Below are 12,995 nucleotides of genomic sequence, written 5' to 3'. Positions count from 1 at the left end.
AGCTCCTTGTGGCTTCATGTGATTGGGGGGGGGGGATTTGGAGCTGCAAACATTTGTTTTGACATTTGTTTTGCAGACGTCTCTTATTACTGTGTCTGGACATCAATTTATGAAGATCTGCTTAGGAAACTTAGGAAAGCTGCCTTCTTCTGCACCAGCCCATTTGCCTGTCTTTCAGGCTTCCCATTGGCATCTGCGATAACAAGATGCTGGACTTGATGGGTGTTTGGCCTGATCCTGCTCTCATCTTACTCTGGGTGAGGTGTCAAAGCTAGTGGTGGAGGTACCACCTGTGTCAAAGAAAGTGCACACCACTTAAGGTGTTACAGCTTTTGATTTCATTGCTTTATTTAAATAAAGTCAAATGGGTTTGCAATTTAAAGTCAACAGTGTAATAATGCAACTCAATTACAGCATGAAAACAGCCACAGAAAACAATACCTAAAGCTTTACAAAAGGAGGAAACGGATTCCTGCAGAGTCAGGCCCTGCTTGGAGGCTTGCCATCGGCATCTGGTTGGCCAGTGTGAGCAGGGCCATCTTATCCATTAGGGCTAGTGGCGCCCTGTGCCACGGCGCCCACCCATCGGGGAGCCCAGCAGTGGGAGTCCGGGACCGACCGGGAACAGCTGCGAGGGCATGCTAGGCAGCTCCGGCGCCTCTTCCTACGGCCAGCTGCACTCTCTCGCTTCCTCCCTGGGAGAGGAAGCAGCGGCTGAGGCGCACAAAGCTATGCGCCACCCTTCTCCCTCTTGCCCGCCCCACGGCAGTAGCGGGACTGCTGAGGAAGCCCCTGTGGCAAGCAAGCCTTGAGCTACCCAGCACCAGGAGCGGGGAGGACGGGGGGCGCTGCGTCAAGGAAAAAGGTGGAGGGATTCATTCAGATTTGGGGTGGTAGGAGGGGAAAGCTGGGGGGGGGTACACTACCATTAGGACTCAGTTCGGAGGTAAGGATGGACTTTCCATGCAGTGCTCTCCATGCAGTTTGTTAAGCTGTGGGTGAACATATCAGACGACACAGCAATTCTTCAAACAGCTCTTGTTTATTCACAAGCCAGAACAGAACTGAACTGAAGAGTTCAGCCAGCCTGCTTATATAGAACTCCACTAGAATGCAACAGTAACCATTTTCTGTAACATTTTTCTGTAAATCACTGAACGTCACTTTCGACCCCTTATTCGCATATGTGGACTTGAACTATCTACAGTATCCCCCTGCTGGCCCAGGGTAAGAACTTCAGTACATAACACAGTTAGTGGTTAAAAACAAACAAACACCAACAAAATGTCCTTTAAAGACGGAGGCGGGTTTTAAGGTCCTATTAGATTCAGCAGGGCTTACTCTCAGGTAAGTGCAGTTAGGGCTGCAGCCTTTGTAACCCAAGTTTTGGGTCCTTTTTAGGTTCAGGATGTCACTGCTTTACATCCACCCCCACAATATTTGAAAACGTCCGCTTTGTACTTAAACACAAATTGGCCGGGAACTTCATTCTCTGTGTCTTTATCAATTTATTTAAAGAACAACAAACTGGTGATTGCTTTAACTTTTTGATATGTGGTGATTTGAATCATGAGGATGAATTAGAAGAACTGCTGAGCCTTGAATGAGTCTTGCTTTGGACCTGAGGACTTCATCAGATTTTCGTCTTTTCATTTTATTTTGTTGTAAGGGCTTGTTAGAGATAATGTGTAAGCGTGGCGTCAGCTCCCTAAAAAAAGGTCAACAACTCTGGGGAACCTTTCCTTAAAAAGTTCAACAGCTTTGGGGTCCCTCCCCTTAAAAAAGGTCAACAACTCGGCGGGGCGGGGGGGGGGGCGGAGGGATCTTTGCACCACGGTGCCGGACATGCTTAAGACGCCCCTGACTGTGAGAATAGGAAGCTGGACTAGATGGTTCACTGGCCTGATCCAACAGGCTCTTCTTTATATATTGGTCAATCTAGTTCAGTATTGTCTATACCAGACTTCCTTAACCTAAGGTTACCGTTACCCGTTATCCGTCCCCCATACAGTCCCCATACAAAATCCATTGAAGTTGAAAAGTGTCCCCGGATTCATTGAAAAATAATAATAATCTGGCAACCTTACCTTAACCTGGTGTTAAGGAACCTGGTGGCCATTGGCTTAGGATGGAGTTGCTCTGCAATGACCTCTAAGGCAGTGTTTCCCAACCTTGTGCCTCCAGCTGTTTTTGAACTACAACTCCCATCATCCCTGACTAGCAAGACCAGTGGCAAGGGATGATGGGAATTGTAGTCCAAAAACAGCTGGAGGCACAAGGTTGGGAAACACTGCTCTAAGGGTGTTCAAAGCTTTGAAACAGAACTCTTTTCCACCCTTACCTGGCAATGCTGGGAATTGAACTTGGTACCATTTGCATGCATGGCATGTCCTCTACCACTCAGCTGCAACCATTCCGACCCCGGGATTCTCATTATCCCACTTACTATGCTTTTGGAGTCCTGAATATTTTCTTTCAGCGTCTCATGACTGCGGTTTTGACCAAAGGTATTGAGGGAGGTGGGTCAAGCAGCCAATGGCCATCTAGGCTCAAGCATGTTTTAACATGCTCCATCTCTCTTGGTGCCATTGGTTGATTTGCTGTGACGTCACAGCAGGCGTGGGCAGGGGCTCCAAGGCTACAGAAGGGCCACTCAGCTTTGGGTGATACTGGGGACTCTGAAGACTTGGGCCAGCTCAAGACATTTTAGCAATGGAGGAAAGCCACAAAATAGTGCCACTTCCCCACCAAGAAAAAAGTGGGGATCTACACCCAGGAAGTTGGAGGGGGAACAAAGGTTGGCATTGGGATCTGCTGTCCCTGTGGATCCTGCTGCAGGAAGCAGTTGCCTCAGTTTGCCTCATGGGTAGGCGGGCCCTGCTGAAGACGTTAAGATCCTTTTATGGTCTGCAGACAATTTTAAATTTAGACCATATGTTTTTAACAGATGGCTCACAGGCATCCAAGTAGCAGCTTGGTGCAAACCCTCCAGGGAGGCCTTGCAAAATACACTGGATCATCCCTGGACAACTAGGGATACACCAAGCCAACGAAAACCAAACCTACTGCTGAGATACACAAGTACCGGGTAGGGTTTTTTCCAGACAAAGGTAAAGGTAAAGGTAAAGGTACCCCTGCCAGTACGGGCCAGTCTTGACAGACTCTGGGGTTGTGCGCCCATCTCACTTAAGAGGCCAGGGGCCAGCGCTGTCCGGAGACACTTCCGGGTCACGTGGCCAGCGTGACATCGCTGCTGTGGCCAGAGCCAGAGCCAGAGCCAGAGCCGCACACGGAAACGCCGTTTACCTTCCCGCTGGTAAGCGGTCCCTATTTATCTACTTGCACCCGGAGGTGCTTTCGAACTGCTAGGTTGGCAGGCGCTGGGACCGAGCAGCGGGAGCGCACCCCGCCGCAGGGATTCGAACCGCTGACCTTTCGATCGGCAAGTCCTAGGCGCTGAGGCTTTAACCCACAGCGCCACCTGCGTCCCTTTCCAGACAAAAGGCTGACTTAAATGTCAGTGGCTCCCTTCGAATTATGAAGGTAAAAAAATAAATAAAACAAAGCCTTGACAGGAATCCTGGACACAGCGTGGGAATATCTGCCCTTTATCCCAGGCAGTGGGGGGTCACCCAGGCAGGTTTTGTCCTAGTCCTAAAATTTCTATACCACTTGATTCTAAAAACAAACAAACAAGCAAACATCAAAGTGGTTCACAAATGCATTGTTCATAAATGCACATCTTTATTTCCTGTTATATAAATGAAGGATGGTTGCAAAACCTATGCTGGTGTGATTTGTGACTAAGCTCTTCCTTAATCATGGATATGGGGTTAAGAAGCACCTTCCTGAGCCCATCTGAATATATTGCTGCAGTTTTATGGGCTACTTAATGTATGAAGCTGTTAATGTTGTCAGAATGTGCCATTTTCAATGTCAGATTGTGCTGCTTTTTCATTACGGCCGGGAACGAGGGGGAAGCCAACTGAAATGCATCCAGAGCTTCGTTCTATAGTGTTGATTGAATGTAGGAAAATTATAATTATTTAGTCAACCACTGCCATTTAAACCATTGGTGGATCACTCATATTGGAGGTCTTCACAACCTGAATGCTTTACAGTGGATGGAAAAAAGCGAGAGATGGCGGGAGAAGGTAGAGATGGATATATGACTAGGTAGTCATTGCCAATCTTTCAAATACCTTGCCAGTGTTTAAAGATCTACACTGGCTCCCAGTTTGCTCCCAAAGTGCTGGCTTAAAAACAAAGAAAGAAAAGAAAAGCAGAAAGAACGGATGAAAACCCCTACCACCTCACACTGAGAATATAGTCACCATCAACACACCCATCTTAATTCAAACACATACAGTCCAGAGGTCCGTACTTAACCTGAAACTGTTCTTAACCTGAAGCACCACTTTAGCTAATGGGGCCTCCTGCTGCTGCCCCGCCGCCGGAGCCCGATTTCTGTTCTCATCCTGAAGCACTATTTCTGGGTTATCGGAGTCTGTAACCTGAAGAGTATGTAACCTGAAGCGTATGTAACCTGAGGTACCACTGTACGTCGATATAAGCCATGCAAATGTCCAGATAAGTATTCACCCAAATTGGCCGTTTATGAAAAATGTATTCAAATATAGCAAGGGCAGTGCGGTCTTCAGACGGTTGCATAAGTGTGTGTGTGTTATCCTTCCAGGCTCAAAGCATAAGCCTCTCAGCAGTTTTCACTTTTAATAGTGCGATCCCATGCATGACTACTCAGAAGTAAGCCCCGCTGAAGTCAACAGAACTTACTTCCAGGCAAGGGAGTATAGGGCATGAATGCGTATTAATGACACCTGGAAGGGCCCTCAAAAATATATTCTGTTTGTGCTACTACTTTCTTGGTGAACGTTTTATTGAAATGTCTCCCCTCCTTCCTATTTCTAGACAGCAGCTTCAAATGGGCCAGAACAACGGGCAGCGGGCGAAAACCAGGACAAAGGGAACCAATCTTCTGATAATCATTCCACAGATAAAACTGCAAAGGTAAGAATGGTTGCAATATGCTTGCAATCTCCCAATGGTTGTGGTGGAAAAGGGGCCAGACCAGAGTTATCTGTATCTAATCCATCTCTTTCTCAGCATTTGTCCGCACAAAGAAACAGGGAAGGATACATGAGGACACCTGGCAGAAAAAAATATATAGCTAAGGGGAGATATGGTACAGCAGTATGAAATTATGCACGGTGTGAATTTTGTTGTTGCTGTTGGCATCCGTCTGTCCCGAGAGACAATGGAGTGTGCCTTCGGGGGTGAAGCCAAACCACTGTGTGAGCAGCAGTGAAGTAACCTCCCCTTCCTGGGGAACAAGCTTGGGTAGTTGTATGGAGGTCCGGGGCTGCCCTGATGCCAAGACCCCCCCCCCTCAGCCTTGCTGATGTGGTCCAAAGGAAAGCACAGCCTTTTCTGTGGCTGCTCCCATATTCCTCAATTCCTTCTCAAGAGAGGCAAGATTAGCTCCCTCTTTGCTATCCTTCCACTGGCAGGCTAAGGTTTCCTGTTCAGACGGGCCTTTGAAAACTAAGGTGCAGCCAATGCTGGCCATTGGGCTGCTTCCAGGGCAAAATGTATTTTAATTGCTGCTTCTAGATGTGTTTTGATTGTCAGTTTTAGATTTGTTGTTTAGTCGCTTAGTCGTGTCCGACTCTTTGTGACCCCATGGACCAGAGCACGCCAGGCACTCCTGTCTTCCACTGCCTCCCGCAGTTTGGTCAAACTCATGCTGGTAGCTTCGAGAACACTGTCCAACCATCTCATCCTCTGTCGTCCCCTTCTCCTTGTGCCCTCCATCTTTCCCAACATCAGGGTCTTTTCCAGGGAGTCTTCTCTTCTCATGAGGTGGCCAAAGTATTGGAGCCTCAGCTTCGCGATCTGTCCTTCCAGTGAGCACTCAGGGCTGATTTCCTTGAGAATGGATAGGTTTGATCTTCTTGCAGTCCATGGGACTCTCAAGAGTCTCCTCCAACACCATAATTCAAAAGCATCAATTCTTCGGCGATCAGCCTTCTTTATGGTCCAGCTCTCACTAGTTCGGTTTAATTACTCTGTATCACATAACCAATGTATTTACGTGTAAGCTGCCTTGAACCCCAAGCTGGGAGAAAGGAGATAAATATAACAACAAACAAACAAACAATAGCACAGCAACCACCACCACCTCTGACCATTGGCTACGTGGTGGTATTTGGGGTTCAGCTACATCTGTAGTTCCACAAGTTCTCCTGCAGCACCTTAAAAGACACAGGGATCATTGATAGTTGTAGTATGTATGGCCTGCCTCTCTATGTAGCAGGCAGAATAGTGGCATCCCTGGGGAAAAATTAATTGACGGGGCAGTATCATTTTGCAGCTGCCTCTTTGGTTTTAAGGCTCTGTTTGCTCCCCATAGCAAATTATGGCTCAGTTTCTAGGTAACTGGAGGAGAAGGCTGAAAGCTCCTGGAGGCGAGATTAGTTTTGTATTGACAAAGTAATGATAGTTATAGCTGTTCGCGGCTCAGCAGTGAAGTTGAATGGAGAAATGGGTTAACATCGTTAATTTTCTTCATTACCGTTCTACTTTGTAATAAATAATAGGCTTCCAGCCTGCCAGGACAAAGTTAAAGTGTGTCAAGCTTTCTGTTATTATAATTCATGTAATATTTTCACAGGTTTACAGCTTGGCTGTCACAATTCTCTCAGGCTCCTCTCCCCCCACCTTTTTATATGACCGTAGAAAGTTTTCAGCTCTCTAGCTCCTTTCTCCCTCTTCTCAGCTTCTCTCAAAATAACATTTTAAAAATGATGTGGGCTTTCCCTCTTAATATCCTCAAGTTGGAAATAAAAGGAAAAGAAAATAGAAGCCGATGGGCTTGGAATGCTTATTCGATCCCCCAAATGTCATGAAATGCTTTTTCTAAAAAGTAAAGGGAGGTGAAAAAACATGGAAAATGCGAATTTATTTCTTGCCAATATACACATCCAGGAAAAAAACCATGTGCTGTAATCCTTGTGGGGCTATACCACCTTCAGAACATAGAGGGACAATTGTACTGCTGCATAAAGGTAAAGGTAAAGGGACCCCTGACCATTAGGTCCAGTCGTGGCCGACTCTGGGGTTGCGGCGATCATCTCGCTTTATTGGCCAAGGGAGCCGGCGTACAGCTTTCGGGTCATGTGGTCAGCATGACTAAGCTGCTTCTGGCGAACCAGAGCAGTGCACGGAAACGCCGTTTACCTTCGCGCCGGAGAAGTACCTATTTATCTACTTGCACTTTGACGTGCTTTCAAACTGCTAGGTTGGCAGGAGCAGGGACTGAGCAATGGGAGCTCACCCCGTCGCGGGGATTCGAACCACCGACCTTCTGATCAGCAAGCCCTAGGCTCAGTGGTTTAACCCACAGCGCCACCCACGTCCCATGCAGTCATCTACCTCTAGTTTACCTACGGCTGCAGAGACATGGGAAAGATGCAACTTTTCAGTTGGTCTTTTCGAAGAAGTCCAGGAAATCAGTGGGATTTCCCAAGTCTCCTCCTTTGTCTCACTTATGGAGAGAGCTATTTGTCAGGACATATCTGCAAGTGAAGTTGCTCGCATGTTAATGATGTGCTATTAGAAAAACAGCCTGTCGTTTTACGGGGTTGGTTAGCTATTTAAAACGAGCACGTGGCTCTTTTTGAAAAATGCTGTCAGCTTCCTTCTGCCAGGAAGAGTGGATGGAAATTAAAGTGCAGATCTGGAGAGCATATTGCTGCTTTAAGAGTTGAGAGCCTCTTTGGAAAGACACAGTGCCTTATAAGTACAGCGTGCTTCTTAGGTCTTTGCCACTGCATACACAATTCAGTTACCTGTAATTTCCTTCGTCCTAAGAGGGCACAGAGGTAGTGGAAGCAAAACAGCTGTCTCATTATGGGTGATATAATAATGACATAAGGAAGGTGCTGTAATGGATAACCAGGGATTTATAAAAGAAGCACCCAAAGAAAATGGGTGCTGTTTTCAAAATCTTTGCAAACTCTCATTTTGTTTGGAATATATAGAAATAAGGCAGTTTAGAGCATTTTGCATTATTTTAATTAAATAATTTATTATTTTAATTTACTTTCATTTTGTTTGGAATATACAGAAATAAGGCAGTTTAGAGCATTTTGCATTCTTTGAATTGCAGAGGATCAATTAAATCTGTATCCAGAAAATGTTAGGCATTTGTAGATGGCATGGTATGCTTGTGTGTGGCATTCACCTGCCGTTCTGAGTGGTGTTGGTTACTGAGAAGGAGAAGGAGAAGGGATGGGGAGGTTGGTGCAGAAAAAAATACGTTGGCAGAAGTTGGCCAAATCCTTATCTCCCCACCCCTAGAGGGCCAAATTTAATAGGTGGGTGGGGTCAGTCTTTGAACCTCCAGTATTTAAGACTTCAAAGCACAGTGTGGGGCTGTTTGAAGCGCTTTCGCAAAGAGCCCCACACTGCTCTGTGAACCTCTGATTTTCATAGTTTTAAAGATTCTAAGCAGGTTCTAAGCAAAAGGGCTTTCAAGTAGCCCAATGCTAGACTTTGAACATCTTAAAACCAGAGGGCGACAGCAGGGGAACAGGTGTGTACAGCCAAACTGAACAGACTTGACCTTTCACAGTCCTTTTGAGGTCTTCTTTGCCAGCATGTTCCCTGTGGGGAACGTGCTGGCAAAGCATACCCCTCCACCCAGCAGGATCGAACCCGCCATTGGAGAACTGGTGATTCAATCCTGCTCAGTTTGGCTGTGCTTGGCTGCTGAGAACAGAGTCCATGCAGCCAAAGCACTGTTTGAAAGGCCTTTTGCAAACAATTACGTCCTGCTCTTTGAACACATTTAGTTGACTAGGAATGCTTTAATCTGCTGATAGCTCTAATTACTTATTCTGATTATTCGTCACTACTGCTTGTGTTTTAGTTTAAGGATAAATATGATTTCTTTCCTATTGCCCTTTAATAAATGCACTTAATTGAAGATGTCCCAGTGAGATGGGAGGTTTAGCATGTTAATGCCTTATTTACATTGCTGTGACCATATTTTGGTCTCTACTGATAAGCAGTAAATTATTCTCAGTGACTGGATGCAGTTGTAGCAGCAAAGACAGCAACCTCTGTTTTTCTACACCTTTGTGATTCTTGAATGTCAAATGCTGAATTTAAATACTAAATTTAAATACTTTGGGGCTCTTTTTGTTAAAGGTTAAATTCAATGTTTCCTTATTACTGCTTTCTTAATAGAATTGGCACACAGCTCAAAAACATGCACACACCATGAAACATGCTGAATAAAACTCATTCTAGTCTGAATGCTAAGGACCCTACACCACAAAATAACGTAAGAAATAAAGAAATAAAGAAGAAGCAGACCTTTATAGCAGTAGAAGTGCCATCTAAGCAAACCTTTACACTGTTTCCAAGACACTGGGAAAGGTGGGTTCTGGAAGCTAACCCCACTGGTTCGAGGCCAGGAAGTCTGTTATGAATGTTCTGTTTTTGACCAAATGGGGAATGTTAGCCAGTTACTAAATCAAAATGGTGTCTCTTCTATGCATTAAAACAGAAGAAGTAAAATCCTGTTTAATGCCCCAAAGATGCATTTTGCGATTGCACAATGGAACCCACCAAAAATACATTGTTGTAACTACTAGAACGTTTCTGGAGAGAATTACGAAAGTTGTTGCTTAATACCAATTTCCCAGCTGCCCTTTTCCACACTTTAAATATGATTCATTTATAATTGCTCATAATTCCACTGGGAACAATTCAAACTGCTGCTGCACCTGTTTTATCTAGCTTTTGAGTTTTGGTGTGAAGACCTGGATGCTTTAGCTGAGATTCCTGCATTGGGTCCCTTCTAACTTTACAATTCTGTGGTTCTATGAAAAAGGAGGTTTCAGGGTGTGGCCCATTCCAATCTGACATTCGCACTAGTTTGCTACTGATCACAGCCCAAACTGGCTGTCGCTTTGGCACATTTTTTTAAAATTACCCTCATCACTCCTAGAAACAGTGAGGTCCTCGTGTGAGCCAGTTAGATATGGCTACTTTAGAAAGTTGATGAGGGCAAATGAAGAACAAAGTTAGTTTATAAGCAATCAGATTGACTGTTTCTAGGAAGAAGTGGGCTGTTGTTATTTTTCTAATGGAGTGGAAGCAGCTGGTGAAGAGGGCTGGAAGTGCATTAAAAGTGATACCAGACAGTGGAGCAGTGAAAGATGTATGTGTACCTCTGTACATTGGGGATGGACAGACCTGTCAGCTGGGCTCTTTCAGTTGTCACCATAAATTCAGTTCTCCTTGTTTATACAGCAATTTGTGATTTTTAAAAAACAGTCCCAATGAAAATCCATCTGCTTTTCAGTGAAAGTTTATCCTCATAAACACATTGTTGCGTGCAGTTTTGCCTAATAAACACAATTTTTCCAAAGCCCGTCCCCTAATGCATTTTTCCTGTGCTATTCTAACTAACGTATGTATTCTCTGCATTGCAAAATTGAGAGGCAGACAGCTTGCTAAGGATGGCTGTGTTTCGGGGCTGCATATCATTTCGGAAAGTCTGAATTTGCCAGGTTCGTCTTTAAACACAAACTGAATTGAATTTCTCTCCATCCCTAATGTGGACACGGAGGGGAATGTTGACATTTAGTAGTGGTGGCGGCGGCATCTAGCTATAGGGCTACACACACTTTTGCCCCCTTTTGTGCAAATCCTCCCTTAAATTGGGAGACCCAGGAAGCACTTTGCGGGGAGGAAAATGTTTATGAAGTGTACCCCATTCTTTTTTTGTCTTAGTTCTAATTTGAGCAATGGAACTATTATGATAATTTTTGTTTATGGGAGAGTGGGGAATACAATTTACAGTACAGTGGTACCTCGGGTTAAGAACAGTCCTGCTTACGAATGCTTTGGGTTACAAACTCCACAAACCTGAAGTAGGTGTCCCGGGTTGTGAACTTTGCCCCGGGATACGAACGCAATCTGCTTCCGGGGCTGCAGGAGGCCTATGTAGGGAATGCGCTCCTCAGGTTAAGAACGCTTCGGGTTAAGTATGGACTTCCGGAACGAATTTAGTTCATAACCCGAGGTACCACTGTATATTGAAAAACTGGCTGAGCCTTCAAGTGTGATCTGTTTCTCCCCCACTCCCCACCCCCTGGCTAAAATTTTCAAGGACTTTTCTGATTGGTGGTGTTCCATTCTGCAGTGATACTTAATCACCCTAATGATATATAATTTCTGTCTGTGTTGTAGAACAGAAATTACAAGTGTATATATAAAAGGGGGAAGTGATTTGACCCAGCTTAAGAGAGCGAGATCAGCTTAATAAGTAGCCTTTCAAAAAAATGTACAGACAATGGGCATGTTTCACCAGTGTAAAAGTCCCACGGATTTCATTGGGAAAGATTTAATGCACAAGTTTATCTTACTTCTTGAAATAACACCCCAGTGTTTGTTGGTGCAATGTTGTTAGCCGGAAAGGAGGACAAGCAGGAGTTAATGAACTTGGCATCATATGGGCATGATCCACCACAACATTTCAGACACAAGCCTCTTTGAAAGAAATAGAGTTCACCATTACATTGGTCTTACGACACAACCTCCATTCATTTCGAAGTAGTTTCTGCTTGCATGGCACAAGTCAGGTACAGCCCAATCCCTCTGTAGTCCTGTCACCCACTCGCTCCTCTCCACTGCTGGCCCTAGTAAGGCCTCCAGCTGTGAGAGCTAAGGGTGAACAAGAAGTCTGCAGAAGGAATGGGCAGGAAAGGTTATGTGGCTGCCTTCTTTTCTGTTTTAGCCAGAGACTTAATGGGCTTTGTCCAGTGTCCAGGCTGCGAGGTGTCTACGTGGCAACCCCAACTGTGTCTTCATATATAGCTTCCAGTTGTGACTGTTGCTACTGTACAACCCCATGCAAAGTTTCTGAAATCTACTAGAAATCCCTGAAACAGCAGCACTTCTTTCTTCAGAAGTTATGGAGAGTTTTGCAAAGCCTTTCTTTTCTTTTTCTTTTACAACCGCCTTTAGCATAAGCTTTTTATAGTCTGCGGGTTGGTCTCTGTGCACCTCCGTTTTTTATTGCTGTCTGGGAACATCTGAGATGCTATGGATTTTTATTATTATTTTTTTTGCAAAATTGCTTTAGATCTTTAGTAGCCAGGATTGACTCTTAGCAAAGTAATGGTATGTGTTGGCTGTATCGCTTGCCTCTTGAGAGACCACAGTAACATTGGGGTTATAACCTGAATAATTTACATAAAGTAGATGGCTCTTAAAACATCCCCTTCTTCCTTAGAATGGTTTATTGGAAACATACTTCAGCTGGAATGAGAATAAGAGATTCCCAGGAAAAGGATCTATAGGGGTTGGGTTCTTCATTATGCCGAAAGCCTGGACTGTATCGTATGGATGTCTAGACGCTTCCACTTGAAGAGGGCATTGATTTTCCTCATTTTTCGGGCAGGGCTTTCATTTTATCTATATCCTGACCCCTTCTGCCTCTTCCTTCGTGGGAGCGGGAAGCCTTAACGATTGAGCAGAGGGCTTCTCTTCTGAGCATGAATCATGTGCGGCTCCTCAAAGGCAAACTCTGCAACAGTGTGGCTGCAACAAAGGTGTGTTTATGGGTTGTTGTTGGGGAAGCAGAAGCTGGGATGTGGGGTGTGTGTGGAGTAGTTTAGTACATTGCAGCAATATTTGTTGCAAAACTGTGACATAACTCCAGGTTGAAGTGATTACGTTTGCAGCCCCATGTGCATGTTGTTACTTGGGAGTAAGCCCCTCTTGACTTTGGCAGGATTTGCTTTTAAAGTAAACATGGATGGCATCAGGCAGTAAGGGATTTGAAAAGTTACGTGCCGTTTGTCTGGAAAAGAGATAAAATATTTCTTTGCACACAGAGTTTGTATCAGGGGAAAAGATGAATGCGAGTATAAAATCACACTTTCTTTGGTTTTTATTTT

General features: G+C 44.8%; 1 protein-coding gene across 13 annotated transcripts in view; it reads left to right on the top strand.

Annotated features, from left to right (window-relative positions):
- DLG2 (discs large MAGUK scaffold protein 2) overlaps window positions 1-12,995 on the top strand; it is an 874,668-nt gene that overhangs the window by 133,950 nt on the left and 727,723 nt on the right. For all 13 annotated transcript variants that reach the window (XM_079973452.1, XM_079973437.1, XM_079973448.1 and 10 more), the window contains one exon: window positions 4,930-5,028. In XM_079973452.1, coding sequence (XP_079829578.1) covers window positions 4,930-5,028 — 99 coding nt within the window. The remainder of the gene's footprint in view (window positions 1-4,929; window positions 5,029-12,995) is intronic.

Source organism: Podarcis cretensis (assembly GCF_951804945.1).
Source record: "Podarcis cretensis genome assembly, chromosome: 4".
NCBI classification, from domain to species: Eukaryota; Metazoa; Chordata; class Lepidosauria; order Squamata; family Lacertidae; genus Podarcis; species Podarcis cretensis.
This window is presented reverse-complemented; position numbering and strand designations above follow the sequence as displayed.